Source organism: Balaenoptera acutorostrata, chromosome 2 (genome assembly GCF_949987535.1).
Source record: "Balaenoptera acutorostrata chromosome 2, mBalAcu1.1, whole genome shotgun sequence".
In the NCBI taxonomy this organism is placed as follows: domain Eukaryota; kingdom Metazoa; phylum Chordata; class Mammalia; order Artiodactyla; family Balaenopteridae; genus Balaenoptera; species Balaenoptera acutorostrata.
The window spans coordinates 179,444,674-179,467,064 of record NC_080065.1 but is presented as its reverse complement, the minus strand read 5'-3'; the positions used below and the strand labels follow the sequence as shown (position 1 = coordinate 179,467,064).

Here is a 22,391-nt window from a genome sequence, read left to right as displayed (position 1 = left end):
GTCTCCACATCCCTGATTAGCAAATGTTTGAACCTGCCCTTCGGAACTCAGGAAAGGTCATGGAGGCTAAATGAAGCCTATTTCCCACAAACAAGAAACGGGGGACACAGAAAGCCTTTTGTGCCCAGGAGCCCCACGGTTTCAAATTCAGTGAGAGACAAATGGTAGGTAAGAAGTGGATTTATTTAGAGAGATACACATTCCATAGACAGAATGCAGTCTGTCTCCAAAGGCGAGTGCGGTCCCGAAATATGGGATGGTTAGTTTTTATGGGCTGAGTAATTTCATAGGCTAACGAATGGGAGGATTATTCCAACTATTTTGGGGAAGGGGTGGGATTTCCAGAAATTGGGCCACTGCCCATTTTTTTGCCTTTTATGGCTGGCCTCAGATCTGTCATGGCACCTGTGGGTGTGTTATTTAGCATGTTAATGCATTACAATGAACGTATAATGAGGCTCCAGGTCCACTGGAAATCGAATCTTCCATCATCTTGAGCCTAGTCGGTTCTAACCAGTTTATGTCATATCCACAACAACTATGTCATTCTTTTAAAGATTGTGCCTTGCCCCTTTCCCTCCTGTTTCAATAATAGAATCCATAATATCAAAGAAAGAAAAGCAAAAATGTCCTGAGTCCAATTTATACCTTAGGTGAGTGAGTCCAAAGGTGTGGTGAATTGGGTGAAGTCTTCTCCAGGGCAGGCAGTAAAGTCATCTCCAATAGCAAGATTTGGGGCTGGGGTAATGTCATCTGAAGCAATGTCATCACCCCAATGAGCTTCTGGGCCAGGGCAATGTCATCTAGGAAGTGGGACTGGGGTATCCTTTCTCAGATGATATCCACTCATGTTGATGTGGGTGGCAACATTGACCTACATATGTTTGATTGAAACAGTGACATATGTGGAGGATTTGGACCTCTAGATTGTAAATCAATGAAAGAACCCAGACCAGTAGTAGTAAGAGCAACAGACAACAGAATGGTGTGCAGCTGTGCTTAACATGTTTTTGGTTTTGTTTTTCCGTGGAAGTTTAGCCTCAAATTGGTCCCCTATCAGATGAGCAGCTGCCTGGCCTGTGGGACAATATATGTTCAATGTCCCAGGAGAGTATGCATCCTCCATCTGGCCTCCAACTCTTATGGAACTAAAAATTTATAAAGATAGGTGCGAAATGAAATTCACATTTTATAGCAAGACAAGAAAAAAAGTTTTTTAAACTGTCCTATTTTTATTTTTATAAAGGTATTTATTTTATTTTTGGCTGTGTTGAGTCTTCGTTGCTGCGCACGGGCTTTCTCTCATTGCAGTGAGTGGGGCTACTCTTTGTTGTGGTGCACAGGCTTTTCATTGCGGTGGCTTCTCTTGTTACGGAGCACAGGCTCTAGGCGCACGGGCTTCAGTAGTTGCAGCACGTGGGCTCAGTAGTTGTGGCTCATGGGCTCTAGAGCACAGGCACAGTAGTTGTGGCACACGGGCTTAGTTGTTCTGTGGCAAGTGGGATCTTCCTGGACCAGGGCTCGAACCCGTGTCCCCTGCATTGGCAGGCAGATTCTCAACCACTGTGCCACCAGGGAAGCCCAAGAAAAAAATTTTTTTAATTATTTATTTATTTATTTATTTGGCCGTGTCGGGTCTTAGTTGCGGCATGCAAGCTCTTAGTTGTGGCGTGCAGGCTCCAGAGCACATGGGCTCAGTAGTTGTGGCACGTGGGTTTAGTCACCCCACGGCATGTGGGATCTTAGTTCCCTGACCAGGGATTGAACCTGCATCCCCTGCATTGAAAGGCGGATTCTTAACCACTGGACCACCAGGGAAGTCCAAAGAAAAATTTAAACATAAAAATTCTTCTCTGCCCTTTGGCCTCCTCTCTCCTCCCACTGTGCATTGTGTATCTGCATTACGCATCAACAAGACCTCCCCCATCAGCAGGAATACCTGCTCAACCATAAAGAGCAACATTCTCTTAGCATCAACAAGACAACTCCTTAAAAGATAACATAACTTCTTGATCTTTTCAAGGGTCACATGACCCACCATGATGATTCTTAGATCTGGATTATGTAAATTGTCAGTAATACGTCATTTGATGTACAGCTCTCTGTCTCAATAAATTTATATAACTGTGCCTTGACTTCTAACAGGCAGAACAGTTATCAGACCTTTCTGAGATGCTCTTCCTAGGTTATAATCCTCAAATTTGGTTGAATAAAAATTTCCGTTTCTTTCTTAAATCAAGTGATTAATTTTTCATCAACATAGGTTATGGCTCAGGACAAGATAGAGATCCCCTTAGTGGTTCATTGGTCAGATTGGAATTTTTTAAATAAATTAATTTATTTATTTTTCGCTGCATTGGGTCTTCAGTGCTGCATGCAGGCTTTCTCTAGTTGCAGTGAGCAGGGGCTACTCTTTGTTGCGGTGCATGGGCTTCTCACTGCAGTGTCTTCTCTTGTTGCGGAGCATGGGCTCTAGGCACGCGGGCTACAGTAGTTGTGGCTTGCGGGCTTTAGAGTGTTGGCTCAGCAGTTGTGGTGCATGGGCTTAACTGCTCCGCGGCATGTGGGATCTTCCCGGACCAGGGCTTGAACCCATGTCCCCTGCATTGGCAGGCAGATTCTTAATCACTGTGCCACCAGGGAAATCCCCAGATTGGAATTTTAAAGAAATTGTTTGAGGAGATCATTATGTCTTCCAGTTAAACTGGCTGTCTGGGATCAGAGCCATGAAACTTTTATTGAATGCATTCTCCAGGAGCCTAGTGTTGTGTATTTTGAGAAGTGAAATGTGTCCCTTTGTTACTATGAGTAACATCTACAACTCCAAAGGGAAAATGGAGTGTCTTGACAAGGCCTTATGTTGTGGCCTCAGTATATGTAGAGATACGTGTGATTTTGACTGACAATCTGGGTATCTGTGAAGCAAGAGATTCCCAGAGTTCTTGATCCTGAATGGACGATTTTTAGGGAATATCCCATAATAAATGTGAAGATGAAACATTTGTTGGCCAGAACATCCAGAGCCAAGATACCTGCATGAAGTTTGGCCAAGTGTATTTTTTGTTGTTGTTGTTGTTTTGGGGGGTCCTGTTTTTCATTAGGACATCCTGGTTAAGAGATGGAAAGCAGGAACATTCCACTGTGTTCCATCACATATGGTTAGGAGTGCAATTTAATAGTCCATGAACTCTGCTATTTACTCAGTTAATCCCAAGGGTTCCCAAGGTAGCCAAGGGATGGATTCTTTCCCCTTTCTTTTCCTTTCCTTTTCTTTCTTTCTTCCTTCCTTCCTCCCTTCCTTTTTTCTTTCCTTCTTTCTTTCTTTTTCAAGAACATGTAAAACTGGGTTATTAAATGGAGTGAAGATAATCACCTCTTTATTAACTAGGTTTGTATAATACGTTTTAAACCTTGAAGGCCCTGTTTTAACTCACAATGGGACATATTATTTTAAGTAGGGTTTTGGTGGAGGCGTCCCATCTTATCAAAACAATTCATGTCAAAGACGTAAACTTATTATTGTGTCAGGGCATCTATGTCCAAAACAGGATATTTTAGGGCAATAGGTACTATGACTATGGGAAATTTAGGCAAGGCTACAATTAAAGTGAGGCACACCTATTTTTCCTCTACTACTATTAGTTACTTTTTATAATTGTAGGTGAGTATAATGTTTAAATTTAATGGGATCCCCAGGTATGCCTGTAATTTAACTGAGTGCCAGGATTAAGTCTATAAAGATTTGTCAATTAGTACATTTTACCAAATGTTAAAGTAAATTCAGAAGTTATGTTGTAGAGGTACAAAAGCCCATCAGTGCACTTTTAATCTTTTTGTTATATACATTTTTTAGTATATAAAGTTTACTACAAATCTCTTGTATGTCTTAATTACATGTAACTTATTATTATATATAAGTTATTTTGAATCTCCAGTTTGGTCAAATCATGGATCTCTAATTTCCAACTTATGCACAATTTATATAATTTATTATGCATCTATACTAAATTATACATATATACATTATGTAAACAAACATACATAGAATTTATGTAGTTAATCTTTACTTTCTTCCCCAGTATCTAGGGGTTTATTTTTCTTTGTTGCTTTTAAATCAGTAAGTAATATGAGACTACCACTATGTTTGCTAGACCTGACATTTTCTCCATACCTAAAGATTTCAAATAATGGAGTGTAACTGATAAAAATATTGAATCACTATGTTGCACATCTGAAATGAATATAATATTGTAAATAAACTATAATTTTTTTAATTTCAAGTTTTAGTTTTGGGAGGGAGGGGTGCCTGTAGCCACCTAAATCTGCAGCTTTTTCACTTTTTTCTTTTTTTTTTAAATAAATTTATTTATTTATTTATTTATTTTTGGCTGTGTTGGGTCTTCGTTTCTGTGCGAGGGCTTTCTCTAGCTGCGGCGAGCGGGGGCCACCCCCCATCGCGGTGCGCGGGCCTCCCACTGCCACGGCCTCTCTTCTTGCGGAGCACAGGCTCCAGACGCGCAGGCTCAGTAGTTGTGGTTCACGGGCCCAGCCGCTCCGCGGCATGTGGGATCCTCCCAGACCAGGGCTCGAACCCATGTCCCCTGCATTGGCAGGCAGACTCCCAACCACTGCGCCACCAGGGAAGCCCCTTCACATTTTTTTCTTTTTTGTCTCCTGGCTGATCCTGAGACAACTGTTTGTTGATTGATTGATTGTATTTACCTGATAAGCTGCTGGTGGTCCTGACTGACCCCTGCCGTGAGTGGTGGCCCCCCTTTCCAGAATGTCTCTATCAACCTCAGAGGGGCTGGGGGTTATCTCCAAGAGAACAATGGTGGCAGAACCCTGATTTTGTGATAATTTGGTTTCAGGAGGATTTTCTTAGCATGTTGACAGACAGCAGCACTCAAGAGTGCCCAAGTATACTGACCAGGCAATTTACAACCTCACAAATGAGCTAAGAGCCCCCTTCATGTGTCTTGGGGGAAGCAAGAACAAAATGTGCCTTCCCCTCTTCCTTTTCCATTAAACATTGAGCCAACGTCTCTATGGATACCATCTCTTCTATCCCACTATGTCGCGGTGAATTTTGACAATAGCAAAGCAAGCAACACAGAGATTTGCCTTTAAAGCATCATTTAAACTTTTCAGGAGCCATGGTTTTCCAAGTGGGACCCTACACCTAGCTACCGACAACTGAGAAGTGTAGTTCTTCCTGTATCATTTACATTCATAGGGGTTTATGCCGAAGTCTCACGTGGATATTAAGGCCTTAACACTAAGTAAAAGTTTTACCACATTCCTTACATATATATGGTTTTCCCCCAGTGTGAGTTATCATGTGCTTCTTAAAGCATGTGAAACATTTTAAGGCTGTATCTCATTCTTACCTTCACATGGCTTTTACAGTAATTTCAGGTATATAAAATTAACGTTAGAAAAACAACAAAAAAGTTTGCCTACACGCCTTATGACCAGAAAGTTTTTCTCTCAAGTGTGAGTTCTTATACATCCTGTAAGGTGTGAACAATTACTGCTCTCCCATGTAGCTTCTATGAATTCGAATTCTGCCCCATGTAAGTTCCCAAATATCACGTGAGGATGAAAACTGAGTAAAGCTTTTTCACATTCTTTACTTTCATGAGGTCTTTATCCAGATGAGTTTATTTTTTTTTAAATTTTTTTTAAATTAATTTTTTATTTATTTTGGCTGCATTGGGTCTTCGTTGCTGCACACAGGCTTTCTCTAGTTATGGCGAGCGGGGGCTACTCTTTGTTGTGGTGCATGGGCTTCTCATTGCAGTGGCTTCTCTTGTTGCGGAGCACGGCCTCTAGGTGCGTGGGCTTCAGTAGTTGTGGCACGCGGGCTCAGTAGTCGTGGCTCACAGGCTCTAGAGCGCAGTCTCAGTAGTTGTGGCCTACGGGCTTAGTTGCTCCGTGGCATGTGGGATCTTCCCAGACCAGGGCTCTAACCTGTGTCCCCTGCATTGGCAGGTGGATTCTTAACCACTGTGCCACCAGGGAAGCCCCCTCCAGATGAGTTTAGATGTGAATACTAAGGTCTGAGGAACATTTACAGGTTTTTTCACGTCTTAGTTCTTAGATGTTGAGCAAGTGCTTAAGACTGAGTGAAGGTTTTCCAACATTCCTTACATTCATATGGTTTCTCTCTGGTGTGAGTTCGCATGTGCATATTCAGGCGTGTGGAGTATCTAAAGGCTTTCCCACATTCTTTACATTTGTACGGCTTTTCTCCCGTGTGCGTTCGCATGTGCATAACAAGATTTGTGGACCGAGCAAAGGCTTTCCCATATTCTTTACATGCACAGGCCTTCTCTCCAGTGTGTGTTCTTAAATGTGTAGTAAGGCCTGACGACTGAGTGAAGGTTTTCCCACACTGCTTGCATTCATATGGCTTCTCTCCAGTGTGTGTCCTCATATGTTGATCAAGCACTGAGGAATTATTGAAGGCTTTCCTACATTCCTTACACACATAGGGGTTTTTGTCAGTGTGTGTTAGCATATGTAAGACAAGACCTGAGGAACAAGTAAAAGTTTTCCTACACCCTTTACATAAATATGGCTTCTCTCCACTGTGAATTCTTACATGTTTTTTAAGGTAGGAGGAATGAATAAAAGCTTTTCCGCACTCCTTACATTCAAAGGGTTTTTCTCCAGTGTGAATACGTATGTGTAAAATAAGTCCTGTGGATCGAGTAAAGGCTTTCCCACATTCCATACATACATAGGGCTTTTTGCCAGTGTGAATTCCTATATGATCTGGAAGGTATGAGGGATCAGTGAAAGCTTTCCCATGTTCTTTATACACATAGGGCTTTTCTCCAGCGTGATATCTCCTATGTAACTTAAGCGATGACTGATTCACAAAAGTTCTCCAACAGTCTTTGTGTTCACACGATTTCCCTTGTGTCTGAGTTTTTTTGAGATTTGAAAGCTGACTCGAGACTTTTTCATGTTGAATACACTCAGAAGTTTTCTCCCCAGCACTGATTTCCTTGAGCAAAGTATGAATAAAGTTCTTTTTGAAGGCTTTTCGACTCTGATTACCCTTAGAAGTTTTCTGTCTAACGTGAGTTCTCGTGTGTGTCATAAGAAATGAGTGTTCACCAAACACTTTTCCACACAGGTTAGAGCCATATTATTCCTCTCCAGGATTGCTTCTCTCCTGTTGATTAAGGTATAAATAATAACTAAGGACTTTTTCACATTAATTATAATAATAGAATTTCTCCCCCCTCACAATGATTATGCATTGGAAACATTATCATAGTTAATTTTCCCCCATTTCCATTAAGTGTGCAGAGTTCCTCCTCTGTTTCTGAGTTATTTTAAGTTGAATAAGCTATGAGGCCAGGACCCTGAATTACATTCTCTATTTTCACAGAGCATCTTAGAGAGTTTTTCTGATAATTATTTAGGGTACATTGTGTTTCAAAAACTGGATATCAGAGTTACATATAATATGGATGTTTACATGTGAGACCTCTAAGGAGAAGTAGGTTTGAAGTAAGTTTAGAGTACTTCTCAAATTCTTGATATTCAGAGAATCTCTTCATAGACTCTGCTTTCTCTAGGTAAATGGCATTTACCTCATATAATTCTCATGGATTTTGTGCTTCTGGCCCTGATATGGAGGAGAAAAATTGTTTCTTGGAGATCTTACCAATTATATTCCATTTGATGTTTTTTCCACAGAAATATCTTGAAGAGGTGTGGGACCTTTGGTTTTAAGTTGCAAATCCAATTCCGAAATAAAGTGGAAAAATTCAAGTTTGAGGAAAAATTGTGGGATAAAGTTATTTCAAAGCATAAGGAACAAAGAATGACATCACAAAATGCGTTAGATTCTGGTGGCTCCTTCCCATGGTAAGAAAACTAACAAGCTTACAAAAACTACCAGAACCAACTCTTGCAGAATTCAGAATCTAGCAAAAAAATATACAACCACCAAGCAAATGGTAAAAAGAAAGAAGCAGCTGTATTTCCCTGAGAGAGTGCTGTGGCATTTTAACCTCCCACCTACCATCCACACTCTCCAGATCAGCTGCAGCCATGGAGATGGCAGGATGCACCTCTTGAACAAGCTGCTAGTGCCAAAAGGAGCAACATGGACCTTGTTCTCAAAGAACTGCCATTGTGTGTTTCAATCTGTCTGGCAGCTTCCTTGAGTATCAGTGCATGAGCTTGCCTTTATTTCACCCAACTCAGAGAGTTCCCAGGAGTGAGGCAGCTTCTGCTGAAAGTGTCTACAGGTGAAGTATTGGCCGCAGCAGCTTGAGGAAAGGGAAAATGGTTGGGACAAATAGTAGACAGACTGAAAAGCCTTGGGATGGACAAGTTGGGAATGTTATATGCGGGTGAATAGGGGCATATAAAAACTCGAACGTTTACCAGAGAGTTAAGAAGTCTGCAAGCATGCGCAGGGCCGGATGCAAGGTCAGAAAGGCCAGAGAGGACTGAAAGCCTTCACCTCTGGCTGACCTTCAAGATGCATTCAAGCAGGAAGGGAAGGCTAAGGAAGAGTTGTAAACAGCCTGGCAAGGCACTAAAAGAGAATTGTTAATTTTCTTTTCATGGCTTCAGGCATTTAAGGAATTTCTGTCATTCTAAGGTGACCACTAAGCTAGTAGAACACAGATTTCAAGGGCTGCACTAGAAAGAATGTAGAACCAAAATAATTAAGGGACTTCCCTGATGGTACAGTGGTTAAGAGTCTGCCTGCCAATGCAGGGGACATGGGTTCGAGCCCTGGACCGGGAAGATCTCCCATGCCGCGGAGCAACTAAGCCCGTGTGCCACAACTACTGAGCCTGTGCTCTAAAGCCCGTGAGCCACAACTACTGAAGCCTGCGCACCTAGAGCCTGTGCTCTGCAACAAGAGAAGCCACCACAGTGAGAAGACCGCATACCACAAAAAAGAGTAGCCCCCGCTCACTGCAACTAGAGAAACCCCGCATGCAGCAACGAAGACCCAATGCAGCCAAAAATAAATAAATTAAATAAATTTTTTAAAAAAGATATCATTTTATACCTGCTAAAATGGTTAGTATTTAAAAAAAAGGAAATAAGAAGTGTTGGCAAGGATATGAAATAACTGGAACTCTTCTACATTGCTGGTGAGACTGTAATATGGTACAGCCTCTGTATAAAATAGTTTGGTAATCCTTAACAAGTTAAACATAAAATGACCATATGCCCCTGCAATTCTATGTTTAGGTATGTACCCAAAAGAGTTAAAAACAGGTATTCAAATATATGTACAGAAATGTTAACAGGAGTATTCACAATTGCTAAACGTGGGGGAAAAATGTCCATCAGCATACAATTGGATAAACAAAATGTAAATCGACATGAAATTGACTATTATTCACCCATAAAAAGAAATGAAGTACTGATACATACTACAACATGGATGAACATAGATGAAAACACTGTGCAACTGAAAGAAGCCTATCACATTTTGTATGATTCCAGTTATATGATATATAGAGAATAGGTAAAATCATAAAGAAAGCAGATTAGTGGTTGCAGGGATTGGGGGTAGGAGATGAATGTAAAATGACTGCTTAACGGATACTGGGTGTCCTTTTGAAATGTACTCAATAACAATAATTTACATTCACTAAAATGGTTAATTTATATGCATTTTACCTCAAAAAAAAAGCATATGGCACATGTGTCTTTCTTAATATGAATGAAACATAATAAAAATGATGAAACAAAAGGGAAGATGGACCACAAAGTTTGGTTGTGTTAGGAGTTTGACAATGATAAGGATATGGTTTAAAAATTGTGGATAATTTACCAAGTTATAACACTCTGGAAAAGAAAGGCTGATGGTAAACAAAAAGATGATAGAATCAGGAAAACAATATAAGAAGATATGGTGAGGGAATTCCTGGGCAGTCCAGTGGTTAGGACTCTGCACTTCCACTGCAGGGGGCATGGGTTCGATCCCTGGTTGGGGAACTAAGAACTCGCATGCCGTGTGGTGCAGCCAATAAATAAATAAATAAGAAGGTATGGTGAAAACAGCTACCTGTAAATAATGAAATTTTCAAATGAGATGGACAGATCTTTCTGAGGTTGAGAAGATCAATGGAATTTAAAGGTAAACAGGAGTTGAAGGTTCCTGAAGAAACTCAGAAGCCAAATGGCCTTAGTCTTCTCAGAAAAGAGAGTACACCTTTAAGTTTGCAGAGTGACATTTCCAAAGGCACCGCCCCTTTCCCAGACTCTCACTTCTCTTCATAAAACCCTATCTGGGGCTTCCCTGGTTAAGAACCCTGGGGCAGTGGTTAAGAATCATCCTGCCAATGCAGGGGACACGGGTTTGAGCCCTGGTCCAGGAAGATCCAACATGCCACAGAGCAACTAAGCCCGTGAGCCACAACTACTGAGCCTGTGCTCTAGAGCCCATGCTCCACAACAAGAGAAGCCACCGCAATGAGAAGCCCACGCACCGCAATGAAGACCCAACACAGCCAAAAATAAAAACAAATAAATAAACAAATTTATTTTTTTTAAAAACCCTATCTGCCATGAACTCACCCTGCAGAACTCTTCTTGCTCCTGTCCTCAGCTCTTCTGCTCCTTCCAAAGGAGAGTTGAGATGCGGTTTGCATGATTTGTACCCTGCTTAAAGGAAAAACACATAAAGAGGACCTTGCAAGACATGAAAAACATGTCCTTGAGTCGGGAACCAACACTTTAGCCTTCGGGGTTTCTGAAGACAGTGAAGTTTAACTTAAAAACAGCAAAATAATCATGCAAAATCTCAAACAAGTAAAACTTCTTTAAAGGATCAAAAATCCAAACACATTCTCTCTCTGTGCCCTCAAGTGACTGGAGATCTCTAAGACCTAAAAAACTATGTTCAACCTCATACACATTTAAAGTCTTAAGATTTTTTAGTCCCTAAAGGAAATAAAGATCATTTTCATGGTGGAATCCTCTAGACAGTAAGGCTCATGAGGCCAGGGACCAGGTTTGTCTTGTTTACCACGGTATTCCCATTTGACAGCAAATGTACTTGAGAAACATTCATTTCCTAAAGAGCTCAGTGAAGAAATGATGCCAGCCTCACCTATCGTAATGAGATTCTGGTAGTTCTCCCACATCACATCTCGGTAGAGATCTCTCTGCGTTTGAGCCAACAAAGTCCACTCTTCCTGGGTAAAGTTCACGGCCACATCCTCGGAGGTCACTAAGTGCTAAACTATCAAACACATGCTGGCTTCAGCTAAAAACCATCTTCTTTGATGTTCTCAGAGAGATGCAAGAGGAATTGAAGAGGGTAGACCAGAAGCCTACGGTACTCCTGGGCCCAGACCTCTTCTCTCTAGCTATATACGCTGTCTGATCACATCCAGTCACGTGGATTTACCAGCATCACTGACACGTGATTAAACTTTTCTTAAAAACAGCTTTACTGTGGGCTCTTCTTGCTTTATTCCTCTATTTATAAGCTGTAGTTAGCACTGAACACAATGCAGCACTGTAAAATCTAATAACAAATGAATTATTTCCACAGTGACACACAAATTCTGTGAGATTAGATCTTAGATACTTTCACATACTTTCCTTAAGATCTGTCATAACACTCAGCAAAACAATAAGCCAACAAACATGATTGAGGATCAGAAAGAATTAATAAATATTGAGATAAAAGAATCATATCCCCTGTAAGCCCTGTATATTCTGAGATGGCATGGCCCGGGAGAAATTCACTTGGGACTCATTCCCTAAGCAGGGCCATTAATTGCTTTAAAAAGCTTGGGGACATTACAAGGAGACATGGTTACCTGATGGAAACAAGCATGACAACATTTTGAAGAAAGGTCCTCTTTTCACTTGCCTGAGAAGAATCCATCAGTAACCGAGCCACCATCCGTGTCTCCTTGGTTTTTCTCTCGTAAAGACAGGAAGGGTCCCCAGAAAGATGACCTCAGAGAGAAGAAGCATGGCGTATACTCTGAAGCCAATCCAATCCCAACAATCGCAGGCCTATAAACTCTTCCACACCATGCACAGAATACACCACAAACACACTAACTCCATGGTATGACAAAGCACCATGAGTTACCTGGAGCAAGAAAATGGTTTTCTGAATCTTGTTACCTATGAAGACAGGTTTAAACATCCATCTTAGAGTTATACAAATCAAAGTACAAAGAGGCAGAGTTGTGTGACAGACACAATAAAGTTCCTGAACATTTTATCCACCCCAAAAGCACACACACCTTCTTGCATCCCAAATCCCAGAAACGTGAACTGTGGCCATTCCAATCCCTTTTGTATGGCCCAGTGCATGATCTCTCAGCCCACTGCAACTACATGAAGTAAACGATTTGAAAAGAAGCATCAACAAAGACTCACCACATCCCTGAGTCAGATCAAGGGCTGCCATCCTGTGAATCTGATAGTGAGAGTTTCCAGAACATTCCATTTCTTGCTCAGATCACTCCAGAGAAGCTTTTGAGTAAATTAAGAGGTTGAGCTCAATTTCTCTTTGAACACTAGAAAGTCTGGGTAACTGGTTTGCAACATCAATCATTAAGCAACTGACATTTTTCCTCAATCATCAAACATCTCTCTGCAGACGAAACATGTGACAGCCACTAAAAACCATCTAATACAATACCACACAAATATTAACAATAAGAATTGCCATTTACTGAGCACCTATTAGTTCTACATCCATAAACTCCTTTAGTCGTCAACAACCACCCCCTCCAGATTGGGTATTAAACTGTCATTTAATAACCAAGAAAGTTGAGGTTCACACAGGATTAGGAACTGGCCCCAAATCACCAGTTAGGAAATGAGAGCCCAGAGTAGATACGGGTTAGTGTGTCAAGAGCCTGATCTCCTGTGGTTGTTGTTATTCCTAACACGACCAGAATTCAGTCCAGACCCTCTACTAGGCATAATAGAGAGGAGAAATACAAAAGAGTTTAGGAAATCAGAAGTCTCCCTGAGTACCCCCTGCTAGAGCTTGGTTGGGCTTGGAACCTTTGTCTCCCTCTATCTCTTATCCCTTCATTCAGTTAACAAATATTTATTAAGGGCCTTCCTTATGCCAAGCCAGGTACGAGGCAATGAGGAGGGGACACTTCTTCAGGACCTCACAGTTCAGTCGGGCAATGAAAATAATTATGTTGGTGATGAGCAGTATAGTTAAAGAAAGAATCCATCCCATTAAAGTATAAGGAGTACCACATATATACAAATATATTCAAGATACATAGACAAGACTGGTTAAGTGTAAGATAAAGACAGAATAGGGCAATAACCACTTCAGAGGACTGTGGTAATTGATACTTCATTTACTTAAAAAGTAAGTGTTCCAATATTGACCCAAAGACATCCAAACTTGAATATCATGATTTTAGAAAAAAATCAAAATACATTTTTAATGCTGGCCACTCCAACAGGGTCTGAATCATGTCATTGTTTTTCTTTTATGTTGAAATTGAAGTCTTTCCATATTATCTCACAGTTAACTCCAAAGACTATTATATAAATATATTTTTCATCTTTTCACCTTTTCATAATACTGATCAGTTCTACTTTTTTTCCAGTAAGTACTGGTTTTATTTATTTATTTATTTTTTTAAATGACAGTGGGATTTCCTCTCTTCTCTTATTACCCTCCACTGACTCTAATATGGTTCCAGCTGATTTTATAAATTTATTTATTTATTTATTTATTTTTGTCTGTGTTGGGTCTTAGTTTCTGTGCGAGGGCTTTATCCAGCTGCGGCGAGCGGGGGCCACTCTTCATCGCGGTGCGCGGGCCTCTCACCATCGCGGCCTCTCTTGTTGCGGAGCACAGGCTCCAGACGCGCAGGCTCAGTAGTTGTGGCTCACGGGCCCAGTTGCTCCGCGGCATGTGGGATCCTCCCAGACCAGGGCTCAAACCCGTGTCCCCTGCACTGGCAGGCGGACTCTCAACCACTGCGCCACCAGGGAAGCCCACTGGTTTTGGTTTTATTCATCCTTTCAGTACATTTTGTTCTACTTCTGCATATCTCATTCAACTTTAGGAGGTAGAACACTTAGTTCCATTTCTTGAACTTTTTTTTAATTGAATTACAGCATACATATAACTAAGGGAGGCAATCATGAATAAAAATCTCAATGAACTATCAAGAAATGACCAGCCCCAGGTAACCACCATTCAGATCAAGAAACAGAATGTCCCAATATCCAGCATCTCAGACATATTCCTTGTCTCTTTTCCAAATCACTAATTCCATGCTTCTAAATCCAAACCCCTATCCTGACATTTAACATTCTAGGCTATTCTGCCTATTTTTGAATTTTAAAGAAACACTATTAAACAGCATGCATTATTTCGTGTCTGGATTCCTTGATTCAACATTACGTTTGTGAGGTTCATCCAAGTTGTTGCATCTATCTACCTGTGATTTGGCCCTTCTCTTTGCTGAAGAGTATGCCACACAAAATATATTCCACAGTTCATCCATTCTGTTAATCCCCTTTGGGTTATTTCCAATTTAGGGATATTTCAAATGATGCTATGAATAGTGCTTATGTTCAACTGGTGGACACGTGCCTGCATTACTGTCGTGTTATCAACAGATCATATTTAGTTGGTATCTTTAAAAATGTGTTTCCATTAGCCCTGTATAAACAGCTCAACCAACAACTGGCACTGTCACTCTTTTTAGTTTTACTTTTGACTAGTCAGTGTAATACTATCATATTGTGGTTTTAATTTGCATTTTCCTGGTTGCTAATCATATCAAGCACCTTTTCATGTATTTGTCGTCTCTTCGTATATTTTTTGTTGTTTATTTTTAAAATTTTATTTCTTTGTTTTGTATATTTTATTTATTAAAGAGCCTATCGAAACATCTTGATCATTATCCTATTGAGTTTTCACTTGGGGTATTAATCTGTAGGAGTTATATGAGGCATCTATGAGGCGATAAACCAAGTATTAAAGGTCAAATATCATGCCTGCAAATTATTTCAATCTCCTTACTCTCAGAGTTTACCGCAACCATTTAACTATGCACATGAAGACAGATGTAGAGATGCTAGATGTGTAAAATATGAACAAATAGTTCACAAGGTAACACCTGCATAATTTATCAAACTCCCAACAACGGATGAGCACAGCCAGAGCATTTCTGTCCAGTGCTCACCGGAACGGGCTGCAATCGCCAGGTCGGTGAGTAGAAGAGGGCGCTGGGGCAGTTTTCCAAAACGTAAATGCTTTTCCTTCACGAGAAACGACACAAAGGTTGCTCTGGCAGTTTTTGAACAGAGGAACACAGCGGATGGAGAAAAGGCCCCGCCTGCACCGGGGAGACAGAGCCACCACCGACACCCGCCCGGACGGAGCGGCCAGAGGCTCTTGGAGGGACAGAGGCGGGAAGCCTTGGGCGCGGGGTACTGGCAGGAGGAGGTGCCGCGACTTCTAGCCGGCCGGCTAGGCTTGAGAGGCCGGGGCTGAGCGCCGAAACCAGACGCCAACAGAGGAGAAACCCAACCTCAGACACAGCGAGGAACGCGAAATGAGCCATAAACCGGAAGCAGTTTCGCTTCCGGAACCGCACCGCGTGCAGCACGAGGGGCGGAGCCTCGGGCGCTCCAGGATCCTGAAGAGTTGCGGCGGAGATAGGGGAGGATGGGGGCGACGGCTGCTTCTTCTAGACGCTAGGGAATGCAGCTGGACCGGGATCCAAAGCAGGCTCTCCTTGTCGACCAGGCCTGGAGGACAATGCCTGGCTGGAGGACCGAGCGGAGCGCAGAAGGCCGGGTTAGAAGCGGGACAGACGCGGAGGGCGGGGTTTGTCTACTGCCTGTCCCCGGAGGGTGGGACTCCGGGCGGAGTCAGAGCCAAGGCTTGGTGCACAGGCGCAGCAGGGTCATCAAATGCTTTCCTACAGGCCTTTTTTTTTTTTTTTCCCCCCTACAGGAATTCTTGTTTCTTTAGCCCAATGCAAACGATGTACATATATTTCCAAAGATAAGCCTGCTGGTCCATAAAATGGTCTATCCTCCTAATTAATTCAGTCCTCTTTTAGTTTTATTTGTTTGAGATGTAATGCTCATAGCACACAGTCTCTTTGAAGTATACCATTCACTGGCTTTTTTTTTTAAGTTTTAAATTTGTTTTTATTATTGAAGTATAGTTGATTTACAATGTTGTGTTAGTTTCAGATGTACACCAAAGTGATTCAGATACACACACACATATTCTTTTTCAGATTCTTTTTCTGTATAGGTTATTACAAAATATTGAGTATAGTTCCCTGTGATATACAGTAGGTCCTTGTTGTTTATCTATTTAATATATAGTAGTGTGTATATGTTACTCCCAAATTCCTAATTTATCCCTCCCCCCTCACCCCCCCCCGCCACCTTTCCCCTTTGATAACCATAAGTTTGTTACAAAGTCTGTGAGTCTGTTTCTGTTTTGTAAATAAATTCATTTGTGTCATTTTTTTAGATTCCACATATAAGTGATATATGGTATTTGTCTTTCTCTGGCTTACTTGACTTAATATGATAATCTCTAGGTCCATCCATGTTGCTGCAAATGACATTATTTCATTCTTTTTTATGGCTGAGTAATATTCCATTGTATATATGTACCACATCTTCTTTATCCATTCATCTGTTGATGGACATTTTGGTTGCTTCCATGTCTCGGCTGTTGTAAATAGTGCTGCAGTGAACTTTGGGTTGCACGTATCTTTTCAAGTTATGGCCTTCTCTGGATATATGCAGAGGATTGGGATTGCAGGATCGTATGGTAGCTCTATTTTTAGTGTTTTAAGGAACCTCAGTACTGTTCTCCATAGTGGCTTTACCAATTTACATTTTCTCATTGGCTTTTAGTATATTCACAGTTGTGCATCTATCACCACAATTAATTTTAGTACATTTTCATAATCACAAAAAAAATCCAGTGCCCTCTTGGCCATAATCTCCTACTCCACTCCTGAGCCTGAGGCAACAGCTAATCTACTTTTTGCCCCTGTGGATTTGCCTATTCTCCACATTTCATATAAATGGAATATTACGATACTGTTGTCTTTGTGTCTGACTTCTCTGAGTTACATGTTTTCAAGGTCCATCCATGTTGTAGCATGTACCTGTACTTCATTTCTTTTTCTTATTGAATAATATTCTATTGTATGGATGTATCATAATTTATCCATTCATCAGTTGATAGATATTGGGTTGTTTCCACTTTTTTGACTATTATAAATAATATGGAATACCTTTTAAGCAGTGATCAGAGGAAAAGTCATCCTAAACACTTTTATCCTTAAAAGTGAGATAATAATTTTTTTAAATGAGATAATAAAAAACAAATTCCAAACTCAAAAAAAAAAAACCCCAAAAACCTAGAAATAGAATATCAATGCAAACCAATATGGATAAATTTTATAGGAGCTTACACTACAAAAGAGCATCAAGCCCAGATGAATTGGATTTTGGCTTGGGGGATGGGGTTTTGGTAATAACTTTATTGAGACATAATTCACATACCATACAATTCACCCATTTAAAGTGTACATTCAGTGGTTTTTATATTCACAAAGTTCTGAAACCATTACCACAATCAATTTTAGAACAGTTTCATCACCCCCAATACCCCATCCCATCCCCAACCGTAAGCATCCACTAATCTATTTATTGTCTCTATAGATTTGCCTACTCTGACAATTTCATATAAGTTTTTAAAAAATACCATATGACTTTTTGTGACTGATTTCTTTCATGTAGCATAAACTTTTCAAGGTTCATCTATGCTGTAACATTTATCAATATTTTATTTTTTTAAGTGATGAATAATATTCCTGTTAGTTGATGGACATTTGGTTTGTTTCCACTCTTTGGCCATTGTGAGTAATGCTACAAAATATTGTTTTACAAGTTTTTGTGTGGACATGTTTTCATTTCTTTTGGGTATATGCTTAGGAGTGGAATTGCTGGGTCATATTGTAATAGTATGTTTACCCTATTTGTCACCTGCAGTGTATGGGGGTTCCAGATTCTCCTCATCCATGCCAACACGTGGATTGTCTTTTTTAAAAAGTATTATTATAGCCATCCTAGTTGCTATGAAGTGATATTTCATTGTAGTTTTGATTTTTTTTTTTTTGAGGCTACAGCAGGACTGGTTTATTCTGCCTTGGGAGAGCAGTCTTGAGAGCAGCAGGTGCCACCCTGTCCCTAGTGGAGGAAGGGCCCATCATTGTAGTTATTATTTTAATTTCACCAATGACTTGTGGGTATTGAGCAGTTTTGTATGTGTTTGTCAGCAATTTTTGTGTATTATTTGGAGAAATGTCTATTCAGATCCTTTGATTGTGTTAGTTTTTTATTATTGGATTCTAAGAGTTCTTTATATATTTTAGATGCCAGTCCCTTACTAGATATATAATTTCCAAACGTTTTCTCCCATTCAGTAGGTTGTCTTTTCACTTCTTTGTGATATCCTCCAAAGTACAGCAAATTTTAATTTTGATGAAGTCCAACTTGTCTATTTTTTTTTTGGTTGCTTATGCTTTTGCTGTCAAATTTAAGAAACATTGTCAAATCCAAGATCACTAAAGATTTACCCACTGTTTTCTTCTAAGAGTTTTATATTTTTAGCTCTTACATTTATTCTTTTTGTTTGTTTTAGCTCTTGCATTTAGTTCTTTGATCCACTTTAAATTAATTTTTGTATGTGGTGTGAGGTAGTCATCCAGCTTCATTCTTTTGCATGTAGATATCCAGTTGTCCCAGCACCATTTGTTGAAAAAACTATTTGTTCCCTTATTGAATTGTTTCGGCACCCTTGTCAAGCATCAGTAGACTGTAAATGGGAGCCCAGATATTTTGATAGGGAAATTATACCAAATCTTCAAAGTTCAGATACATATTCTCATACTCCGTAAGTTCTTTAAGAGCAATGAGAGTAAAGAAAAACTTCCTAATTCTTTTTATGAAGCAAGACAACATTCATATAAAACCTGATAGAATACAAAAATAGAAAATTAAAGAGCCATGTCACTTACGAATCTTGATTCAAATGAGCTATGTTAAATATTAGCAAATAGAATACAAAACCACATTAAGAAAATAATAAACCTTGACCAAGTGGAATTTACTCTAGGAATTCAAGGTTTGTTCAGTTATTAGGAAATCTATTAAATAACATACCATATCAATACATCTAAGAAGATAAATCATATGATTATCTTCATAGATGCTGATGAAACCTTTGACAAAATTAACAGCTGTTACTGATATAGGTACTCAAGAAAATAGAAATTGATGAATACTTTCTTAAGATGACTATATGTATAGCTATGTGTGTGTCTGTGTCTGTACTGGTGACATTAGCTAATGCAGTTAGATAAGAGAAATTAATTGCAAACTTAAGAATTGAAAGGGAAGTAAAACTATCTCTTTTTGCACATGATATGATATTATACATGTAAAGCTTTAGAGAATCAATGATAAAATTGATGTAGACAATGAAAGAGTTCAGTATCTTAGCAGGATATGGAATTGCCATGTTGAAATCAAAAGCCTCCATCTACTAAACCAATAAGCAGTAAGGTGATAGAGAAAAACTCAATTACAATAGCCAAAAAAAGATACTTTGGATTAAACTCAACAAGAAATGTATAAAACCCACATGGGGGACTTTAAAACACTCTTGAAAGATACAAAATAGACTTAAACAAAAGGAAAAACATCCTTTGTTCTTTAATAAAATGCATTAATATCATAAAGATATCAATTTTCCCCAGGTTAATTCAGAAATGTAACATAATCCTAATAAAAATTCCAACAAGCTTTTTTTTTAAATAGTGTTAGGCAAATTGATGCTAAAGTGTATACGGAAGAACAAACATCTGATGATACCCAAGAAAGCACTGAAAAACAAGCAATGATGCCCTACTGATGTTAAAACATAGCACAAAGCCACTGTAGTTAAACCTTTGGTACTGGCACATGAATAGGAATCAAATGGGAATATCTCAAAACAGGCCCAAGAACATACAGAATTTTAGTTCATAAAGGTGGTATTTCAGATCACTGGGGCAAAAATAGAGTTTTTAATGAAAAGTGCTAAGACAACTAACTGGTTAGCCATCTGGGAAAAGATAAAATTACATATGTACCTCACACCACCCACAAAAATAAACTCCAAATGGATTAGGGATCTAAATGTGTGTGTCTTGGGGGAGGTGGGGAGCCATACATGTAAGTAGGGTATTCAAGTGATTTCTGGACTGATTAAGGAAAAAGATATGACCATGAGGTGGCAGTAGAACAAACTTCGACAGGTTTGCCTATCTATGGGAAAAGGCCCTCATGGTATGAGGAAATACCGAAGCTATAGCATGGGGGCTGCTACTCCGAAGGGGAGTATGCAAACTCCTATTCCAGGAGTAGAAGGCAATTGCAGAGGGGGGTTATGTATCTAGGTGATGGTGCTCAGAAGCCTGGTGGGGAGTCTCTGGGTCAGAAAACTCTGAAGGGCAGCAGCACTTGGGGTCTTTATAGCACCAGAATTTATCTTCTCTGTGGCTAGCAGATTTTAGACATCATTTTGGGGATATGCAAAGCAGGCATGCTCTAAATGGCTGAAAATCTCCTTGTTTGGGCTATGTTTAAAACAATTGAATTTATATATGTATAACTGAATCATTTTGTTGTATACCTGAAACTAACACAATATTGTTAATCAATTATACTCCAATATTAAAAAAAAAATTATATAAGGAAAGAGTAAAAATAAAAACTCAAAAAAGTTGAGTTTGTAAATTTTTGAGTTTGACATTGGTGGGCTACTGTGAATAATGCTGCTGTGAATATTGCCATGCAAATATGTGAGTCCCTGCCTTCAGTTCTTTTGGATTGATACCCAGAAGTGGAATATGGTAATTCTCTGTTTAATAATTTGAGGAACTTCCAGACTGATTTCCACAGCAGTTGCATCATTTCACATTCCCACCCATGTTCCCTGCATTGGCAGGCGGATTCTTAACGACTGCAACACTGGGGAAGTCCTGCTGCCTGTGCTTTTAATGTTGTATCCAAGAAATCATTGCCAAACCAATGTCATGAAGCTTTTCCCTTATGTTTTCTTCTAAGAGTTCTATAGTTTTAGCTTTTTTTTTTTTTTTTGGCCAAGCCGTGGGGCATACAGGATCTTACTTCCCCAACGAGGGATCAGACCCGTGCCCCCTGCAGTGGAAGCATGGTGTCTTAATCACTGGACCTCCAGGGAAGTCCCTGAACATAAATTTCGTGGAGGATCCACTTTCACATATAGCTGGCTAATCCTAAGCCTGTTTACTCTGCCTTGCCCGTTCCTTCCCATGGAAACCACAGTAAAGGTGCTTGCCCACAGTTCTGCTCCCTTCCTCTGCCTTGTGACTAACCCCAGTGCTTACACTGAGTGGCCCTGCATGAAGTGCTGTCTTTTCCCTGGGGAACTGCAAATATAACAAAAGTATAAAACTCTTTCTGGTTTCTCTCTCAGTCTGTAATGTGGCTTCATGATACTTCACCCAAGGTAATATGAGTAAAACAAATGGGACAGTGAGCAGGACTATTTGCCCCAAATGAGAAAGAGATGCCACTAGACTGCTCTTGGCTTACTAACTGGATTCACTAGATGGCAGGCAGAGGCGCCCTGGCAGACACCATTGCCTGCTGGTGTGATGGCACTTTGACCTCTGCTACTATGTGCTGTTTGACCTTGGTATCCAGATAAGGCTGGCCTCATAACATGAATTTGGAAGCATTCCCTCCAATTTTTTCAAAGAGTTTGAAAAGAACCGGTGTTAATTCTTCTTTAAATGTTTGGTAGAATTCACCTGTGAAGCTGTCTGGTCCTTGGCTTTTCTTTGTTGAGAGATTCTCAATTACTGACTCAATCTGCTTATTCATAATTGGGCTATTCAGAATTTCTTTATTCATGATTCAGTCTTGATAGGTTGTATGTTTGTTTCGTTTTTTTTTTTTTTTTTTTTTTTGGCCATACCGCACAGCTTGTGTGGGATCTTAGTTCCCCGACCAGGGAGGGATTAAACCCAGGCCCTCGGCAGTGAGAGTGTGGAGTCTTAACCACTGGATCGCCAGGCAATTCCCTAGGTTGTATGTTTCTAAGAGTTTAACATTTTCTTCTAGGTTGTCCAGTTTGTTGGCATATAATTGTTCATATTAATCTCTTCCAATCCTTTTTATTTCTGTGATATCAACTGTAATGTCTCCTCTTTCATGTATAATTTTATTTATTTGAATCGTGTCTCTTTTTCTTGGTAAGTCTAGCTAAAGGTTTGTCAATATTATCTTTTAAAAAAAACAACTCTTGG

At 40.0% G+C, this 22,391-nt stretch overlaps 1 protein-coding gene across 1 annotated transcript; it reads right to left on the bottom strand.

Moving 5' to 3' along the window:
* Positions 1–6,118: 6,118 nt before the first annotated feature.
* On the bottom strand, positions 6,119–11,893 carry LOC103006530 (zinc finger protein 846). Its single transcript, XM_028163295.2, is given in 2 exon segments — positions 6,119–7,186; positions 11,879–11,893. Coding segments are annotated over 2 exon segments (1,083 nt in total).
* Between the last annotated feature and the right edge of the window lie 10,498 nt (positions 11,894–22,391).